The sequence below is a fragment of the Miscanthus floridulus genome, chromosome 19, assembly GCF_019320115.1.
Source record: "Miscanthus floridulus cultivar M001 chromosome 19, ASM1932011v1, whole genome shotgun sequence".
In the NCBI taxonomy this organism is placed as follows: Eukaryota; Viridiplantae; Streptophyta; class Magnoliopsida; order Poales; family Poaceae; genus Miscanthus; species Miscanthus floridulus.
In genome coordinates, this window is record NC_089598.1 from 40303241 (window position 1) to 40311917 (window position 8677).

General features: G+C 53.3%; 1 protein-coding gene across 1 annotated transcript; it reads right to left on the minus strand.

The window, feature by feature from the left end:
- Positions 1-928: 928 nt before the first annotated feature.
- LOC136529257 (plasmodesmata-located protein 6-like) lies at positions 929-4678 on the minus strand. Its single transcript, XM_066522345.1, has 3 exons — positions 3687-4678; positions 1437-1538; positions 929-1296 (listed from the first exon to the last, which is right to left on the minus strand). Exons 1-3 carry the CDS (start codon positions 4573-4575, stop codon positions 1286-1288), a joined length of 1002 nt encoding a protein of 333 aa, XP_066378442.1. The 5' UTR covers positions 4576-4678; the 3' UTR covers positions 929-1285.
- Positions 4679-8677: the final 3999 nt, after the last annotated feature.

An 8677-nucleotide genomic window follows, 5' to 3' on the forward strand; every position in this document is an offset into this window, starting at 1 on the left:
CGGAGAAAGTAAGGCAAGGCACTCAAGTCAACCGCAATACCAAGGACCGTACCCTGTACACCTGCAGTACAGTACCCTACGACCTTCTCAAGCAGTGTTGTACGCGTCGACATTTTCTCTATAATGTTGTGGGTGCCATCAACTCCCATACCAGACAAACACGGTAAGGCTCCCCCCACATGCCTCTGGGCATCAACAATGTTGTGGGCGTCGACATTTACCGTACCAGGCGAACATGGTAAAACACCCTACATGTCTCTAGGCATCAACAGTATGGCAAGCACCGACGTCTGCCATACCAGAAGAAGACGACGCAACCCTCCCACATGCATCTGACATTAAACAGTATTGTGGGCGCCTACCATCATCTTGTACTCGTCGGCATGGGCAATAAGACTTAGTAGCATACATATTTTCTCCCTCTCACTTGTAAAGACATCCCCTTCATCTTTGTAAGGACATCCCCTTCATCTATAAAATGGGATACACTCTCTTGCAACAGATAGATCCCTCAGTTCACTTAGATTGATTCACCCTCTGTAACTTTCGACACTCACACGCTCAAACACTTAGCACATAGCGGAGCTCCTGTCACTCTCGGTCCTTCAGATCAGAGTCTGACCGGACCTCTTGTACCCTCCATCTTTCTCCCTTCCGTTTGTAACCCCACAGCAAACCTCGAGCATCTGGGCTAAAAAATAAAGTCACCGACCGACCCAAACCGGACGTAGGGCACGTTGCCTAAACCAGTATAAACCCTGTGTCATTGAGTGCTAGGCCACCTCCAATCACAACGTACAATAAAACTACAAATATTTACGTGTTGGTCACTTTATACACCGACATATATAATAATAATAACAATAATATACATAAATTCACATCACCAACCGTAAGAGATGACACCAATTCGACACATAAACTTGCACAATATAATGCTGAATCATGCTCCATAATAAGTACACTGTATATAAGTATATATATAACGGGCAGATACCACATAATTTGTTATTTTTGCTGAAAATATATCTTGCACAGTGGCTACCTATAGCACTAGCTGAGTAGGTAGTACCGGATGGAATCTTCACTTCACATGCATGTCTGCACAGGGAACGCCTTTCAGCTTGCACCATTTCGGCATGGCTTCCCTTTGTTTCTCGAGAGATAAAGACATGACAAAAGAGACCCTAAAGGATAAAAAGGAGACAGATGGAGTAAAGCGGTTTTCAAGCCAAAGCCACCGACCGATCCAATCTGAACCAAGAGGCGACCATCCTGCATGCTCTTAGCGTTTGCCTGCAAATATGTGGTTTAGGTAACACTATTAGTTCAGGTAAAAGAGATACTTACAAATGAATGAATGCCATGGACAAGAGAAATAGATTGTAATGCAAGTTAAGAATTTGCAGCTTCAAGCTTGTGTAGGTAAATCTTACCACCGACACCGCCGGCCCTACGGAGGAAGGAGAGGAAGACGATAACGATGGCGACCGCTGCCACCAGGCCGATGATGATGGCGAGGGTTTTCCCAGATTCATCTGATGATGAACAATGGCACTGAATTAAGAGTAGCAAACTTCTACTAAAAGTCAAACTAATCTGCTAGAAATATTTACTCCTATATACATCTAGCTGTAGATGCTTTGTGCAAAGTATGGTGGTAAAGGGTTTAAAGCTACCCCAAAAGCAGAAAAGGCTGTGCAGTAGTACACTACTACTGAGACAGTGGGATACCAGAGATATCCTCTGGTGTGCTTCAGATTCCAATGATGCAAAGCTGGATCATTTTGGTACCACTTTGTGACACACTGCAGGGCCTCAGAGCATGGTTAACAACACAAGAGAGAGGGAGTGAATCCATTTCAAAGCCTAGCTAAAAGTGCAGAGGAAAGTGAAAGGCAAACAAAAGTTCTTTTGGTCTACTTTGGTTGGAAGATACCTTTGCATGCAGTTTGGACTTGGGGACACATCATGCACAGTTTTATTTGCATCTAAATAGATACTGTACACCTACCGAAGCATGCAGTGTACATTCATGCGGACCACCAAAAATTAAATTAGTGATTGAATGGTACTCCTGTGTCATCACTAATCAGTACACATTGTAATGCAGTAACCTAGCCAGTCTAAGGACATCTTTTCTACTATTAATTAAATTGAAATAATGCCTAATTGTTTGTTTACATTACGATTTTATTAATTAGTAATATGATATAAAATTGGAGTTAAGTAGATCAAGAACGTTCTATCGGGTGACTCTTGTCGTAATGATTCACACCCTGGTAGATGCGGGGGCTAGCTAGGGCTACACTTATGCAGTAAGCAGTGTCAAATTTCTAGTCTATCTATCTACCTAGGCTTGCACAGGCTACATGGAAACCCCCAATCTCAGCAAATCTGCTGGCAGAGATGGTAGCAGGGAGCTGATAATACTCAAATTTTTGGACCATTCAGTTATAGCATCACCTTCGTAAACATATACCCTAATACTGCTTAAAATTCATACTCTATTATTCCTTTATCAAAAGTTATGTATCTGTGTAATTTCAGTTGATTGTGAATGTTAAACTTGTGGCACACTCTCTAGTATCTATTTTATATACACCTTGTGTAAAACCCAAACAAGGCTAGCTGTTATTTACGCTATGCTATATAATAGGGATTTTTTTTTAAAAGAAACCTCCACAATTTCGTGAATAAAATAAACCTGAAGAAAGAAAGCAGCCAAACTGTGCTAGTGTACTAATAATATATACTAAACAACACTGTTTTGCAGTTCTAGAACGCCTAAAATCTTGTGCAGATGAGCTGAGCCTTGCAGTTCGTGCACCCCATCATGACACGACGTAAAATAAAAAGAACTAAAGGAAGAGTGCACCGACGACGTTGTGTACCCAAAAAACAAAACAAAAAAAACTATCTATTCTCAGTAAATGTCTAGTATTTTTAACAAAGTGAATCGTACGCGTATATGCTGTGGGGTGCTATGCTAGTGGGTAGGCACTCGATGATCCAGCTGTGGTATGTGCAAGATCCAACAAATATTCAGGACCAGCGGGGGGCGCACTTGCCAACGTGGTTTCATCCAGCCTTCAGAGTTTTGCGTGCCGATCGATGGTACACGGAACGAGATAACGGTGGAAACCGCAAGGATTCTTCACGCTGTTCAATCATGCATCAAGAAAGCCCTGGATCGGCTGACTGGCCATTGGCCAAAGCAACCTATTCCCAAATTATCTGTCGTTTTTTACACGATTTGTAGAAAATACATGCAATATTTGTATCTCTAAATAAATTTATTAAAAACTAGATTTAAAAATCTTTTCAATAATACTAATTATGTACCATAAATATTAATAATTTTTAATATATATTTTGTCAAAGTTGTTTCTCGAGAAGCGAAAACAACAAATATTTTGGTACCAAGGGAGTAGCTAGCTAGACACTCTCACCATCACAAACCTTGGGCTAAAATCAGAGCTGAACCCAAGCTAACGGTTTGCAGATCATGTTGTTACTACTGCCTGTCAGCTCATGCATGGATCCAAAATTCATAATACGTACTGGATATAGATGATGATCAATCAAACGTAGTTGAATTCTCATAAACATTAACAGTTCAAAAAGTGTATGGTAGGAGCGAGAAGACGACGGAAATTGATGGCAAGGAGCAGCTGCTTACATACCGTGCTGTCCGTACGTGTTTGGCACGAATCCGCCATATGCGTATCCATTGCCTGCTGCTCCTCCCACACCGCCGGCGCCACCGATGACATTGCCGCCGCCGGTACCGGCGCCACCTCCGACGACCGGTACTCCTCCGCCGGTGCCGCTGCCGCCGGCGGCATTGGACCAGAAGCGCGCGTAGCACTTGCCGAGGTACACCTCCCCGGCGGAGGCGTAGCCGCAGCCGGCCTTGAGCTGCGAGGACGCGGCGGAGACGCAGTCGGTGCAGGCCTTGGCGCCGAGGTCCCCGACGCACTGCGACATGGCCTGCACGTACCCGGCCGCACCCGCGCGGTACGACGAGCCCTCGTCGGCGGGCGCCGCGGCGGCCAAAAGCGCGCCGAGAGCCGCGTCGCGCATGGCCACTACGCCCGTGTCCCCGGCGTTCTCGCCGCCGCACTTCTTGAACAGCACCGTCGTGTCCTGCTTCCCCAGGAACGAGTCGTTCCCGTACCGCACGAAGCAGGCGCGCAGCTGCACCGCGGCGCCCGCCGCCGTGTTGCACAGCGAGGACAGCTTGGACACGGCCGACTTCACGCAGACGCCGCACACCGCGGCGGGGAGGTCGGAGCGGCACTGGTACACGGCCACCAGCTGGCCCGTCGATACGGCCGACGACGGCAAGGTGTAGTTGGCGTAGGAGGTGAACCCTGCGCTGTTCATGAGGGACGACAGCGCGGTGTTCACGTCCGCGGCGTACTGCGACCCGGGGTCGTAGCGCCCCTGCGAGCACCCGGCGTACACGAACTCCGTGTAGTCGTCGCCGCCGCGCGCGGGCGTCGTGCACGCGCACAGCATGATCAGCGCGACCACCAAGGGGAGCACTGCTGCTGCAACAAGCTTCGACATGCTTGGTTCCTCCTTCTTGGTAATTCCTGCACGTACGGCTTTCGAAGCTAGCCGAGGGGGGCTCCAAGGAGAGAAGAACAAGAGGCAGCGAGGAGGTAGCGAAGTGTCTTTGTGAGTGTGGAGGGATGGGCTTAATAAGGGTTTATAAATGTGTATACGAGTACTTAACTGGATCAACACAGGTCAGTGTTAGTTTTTGCAAAGTGCTGTGGTGCCAGGTCAGATTTATTGGAGGGCTGTCTTTTTCCTAAGTAGGAGATGATTTTGTTGGCCAATCATCCGTTCTGCTTCTGTATATAGCCCAATATAGACGGAGTAAAACCTCCTTCACCCACCCCTCCAAGCGGGCTCCCAAAGTGGCCCACAGCCTCTCTCAATCACGATTCGTTTTTTCTTCTTTTTTTATTTTCTTATTACTTTTGTTTTAGCACACATGTCAAATTCGGCCCAAGTGAGATTGAGAGAAGTTTGGTCCATTAAAAAATATAACTAGGCCACATAAATTGTAGCTTTTATGTAAAAAAAGTCAAACTAACATATAATTTAGAATAGAGAGAGTGTTGTCGGGTACCTTAGAACAGGGTACCCCGAGCAAACATCAAAATAAAGCTAGAAGGTAAGCCGTGGGCCTCTCACCTGCCACAACCGAGCCCTCCTCCACCTCGCCTCGAGCCTCGAGCAGGAGGTCTCGGAACAAACTCCGCATCGCGCGAGGCTCCCTAGGGTAGGCCTCGGCAGGAGGCGCCGAGCCTCGGCAGGGGGCGCCGTCTCCGTCTCGCCCGAGGCTCTCCAGGGAAGGCCTCGGCAGAGGTACATTCTCCGTATCGCGCGAGGCCTCGGCAAGGAACCCGATCTCCGTCTCGCGCGAGACCCCATCCTCCGTGTCGCTCGAGGCCGGGTCGCCCGCAGCCCGTTACCCCCCGCCTCGACCGGCCCTCCAGACAACGTGTCATGTCCCATTAATGCTTCAACCACTCCCGCAATCTCAGCCGAACGATGGCTCAACGCCACAGAATGGCCGACGCGACCCAAGGTCGCATCAGCGCCATACCGGCTGGGACAGGGTACGGCGGGGATTACCGGCCACTGTGTCCTAACGCTGTATCCACGATCAGCGCCATATCGGCTGGGACAGGGTACGGCGGGAATCACCGGCCACTGTGTCCTAACACTGTACCCACGATCAGCCGACCACTCGAGGCCTCGGCACCGTACACCAAGGTCTCGGCCATCTTGGGGATCGTGCCTGCCGAGACCCCTCCACCATGGTGCAGCCTCGACACCGGCCAAGTCTCGGCCTCGCGCGCAGTCCGTCCACAGTGGCTCGCACGTCCACCACCGCACCCAATCCGAGGCAGTCCCAGGGCTCCCACGACGCACAGGATCTGATGGGACGGCCACGTCGCCCCAGTGCTCCAAGGACGGACCACTCCGACGGCCACACCGCCACAGGAACAGGCTACAGGGCCCGGACGCGCCGCCTCTGTTCGCACGACGCCGTATAGTTAGCTCATGTACCGTCCTAGTCCTCCCTTCATGCTATAAAAGGAGAGGACCTGGGCTGTTTTAGGGGGGAAAAACCTAGTAACACACACGCACATACACACATCCCTGCCGCCTAAGAGCAACGTCTCAAGCGGCCTGCACGACACCCTGCCGAGACCTGGGACCAGCTCCCTCTCTCCTTTAGCTTGTAACCCCCTACTACGAGCACCTTGGTGCAAGGAATACAAGATCGATCTCTCAGACTGGACGTAGGGCCTCGATTGCCCGAACCAGTATAAACCTTGTGTCTCTTTGCATCACCATCCGGATCGGGAGCACGCAGAACAAATTCACTAGTCGGTTGAGGACCCCCCGGTCCGAAACACCGACAGTTGGCGCACCAGGTAGGGGACGCTGTGTGTCGGTTTCGTCATCCCAGTAGGTTCTGGATGGCAGACCCCGTACGACCATTGCGTCTCGGCACCGTGGTTTGGTTCAGGAGCCTAGAGTTCATGTCTCTAGGGCATGAGTACGACATGGTGCTCCTCACTCCTCGAGCCCCACCAACCAACAATGAAGTTACACCCCGGCAGCCCAGGCGCGGGCGGTGTCCGGGCGGCCGCTCTCGCCGCGCTCGCCAAGCACGGCACGAACAAGGCCACCCCGACGCTACGCGAATCCGGGGCGACACGCCACCCCCCGCCGATGTCCTACGACCAGCTGTTGGCACAGGGTCCCTGGCTGGGGACCTGTCTAGCCTAAGCTTGGACAAAGGAAACTTGCCTGTGGCACGCGGCGATGCCCAGTCGTCAAGCTCCGCTCCACCGCTCCCCAAAGAGCCGACCCCGGCGGGGCAGAATCTGGAGACGGCACCGTCCCCATACCCCTTTGGGTTGAGAGATGCCGCCGCCTCTTACGCCTACGCTTACTCTGCCGCTCACGAGCACCCCTCGGAACGCCGCCAGCGCTTCGCTCTCGACCTGAGCACCCACTCCGACTCCTCGGACAAGGACGAGGCATGGCCCAGGGTGGATTTTTCCGGACTCCGCAACCCTGGGGCTTTGCGCCAGTTCTTTGCTGCAAGCGACTACTGCTTCGGCTACTTCGACTCCGACGATGAAGGCACCTACGACCCCACTCGCGAATGTTTTCATGTCGGAGTTGGGATGCCGAGAGCGGGCGAAGAGGACGAGGGGGCGGGTAGCCGTTCCCCGCTCCACCCCGGCGCAGGCGTCGCTACACCCCCACGCGCCGTCCTGCCGGCCGCGCGAAATGAGAACGTCGCTCTTGCGCGACCTCAGCGCCCAGACCTAGAACAGCTCCGTGAGCTCTAGGCCAAGGTCGAGCAAGACCAACTCCTTCTGCAGCAGCTTCGAGACTCTCTCGAACAGGAACAGCGAGGTCGCGGTGAAGGCGGGGGAGCCCGACGGAGGGCCCTCGACGTGCATCACCGCATCCATAACGACGAAGGGAGTGAGCAACCCCCGATCTTCAATCGCGCTAGCCAGAACATCGCGGCTGCGGCGATGCTGGTTCGCGCAATGCCCGAGCCTTCTACCGCGGAGGGGCGGCGGGTCCGCGGCGAGCTCCGAGATCTCCTAGAGACCGCCGCGGTTCAGCAAGCCGAGAGTTCTGCCTCCCGACGGCACGGGGGTGTCTCGAACCTGCCCGCGGCACCACCTCGGTAGGACAGGGAAGCCTCGGCTCGTCCCGAACCTGCTCGAGTGCCGATAGCTCACAGGGTCCCCGTGCTCCTTGACCGCCTCGACAATCAACACGAGGGGCAGGGAGACCACGAGGTGGTCGGCCGACGACGACGCCACGATGGTGAGGGGCCCGCCCGAGGCTACCATGTGCACCAAGGTGGCCGCTACGATAGCGAGGAGGACCGCAGCCCTTCTCCTGAGCCACCTGGCCCTTGAGTCTTCAGCAGAGCTATCCGTGTCGCCCAGTTCCCAGCCCGTTTTCGGCAACCAGCCAACCTCGCGAAATACAGCGGTGAGACCAACCCCGAACTCTGGCTTGTCGACTACCGCCTGGCCTGCCAGCTAGGTGGCGCGGATGATGACCTGCTCATCATCCGTAACCTCCCCTTGCTCTTGTCAGACTCGGCGTGTGCCTGGCTCGAGCACCTCCCTCCCTCACAGATCCACGACAGGCGCGACTTGGTTAGGGTCTTCGTTGGGAATTTCCAGGGCACGTACGTACGTCCTGGAAACTCCTGGGACCTTAAGAATTGCCGCCAGAAACCAGGCGAGTCTCTCTGAGATTTCATCCGGCGCTTCTCCAAGCAGTGCACCGAGCTGCCCAGCGTCAGCGACTCGAAGATCATCCAGGCTTTCCTCGCCGGCACCACCTGCCGGGACCTGGTGCGGGAGCTAGGTCGGAACGTGCCACGCACCGCTGCTGTGCTCCTCGACATCGCTACCAACTTCGCGTCGGGCGAGGAGGCCGTCGGTGCCATCTTCCCCGACAGCGATGCCAAGGGAAAACGAAGGGATGAGGCCCCCGATGCCTCGGCCTCCCACCTCCCTAAGAGAAAGAAAAAGGGGCGCCTAGGGAAGCAGGAGGTCATGGGGGCTGATCTGGTCGGGGCCGTAGAACGCAAGAATCCCCG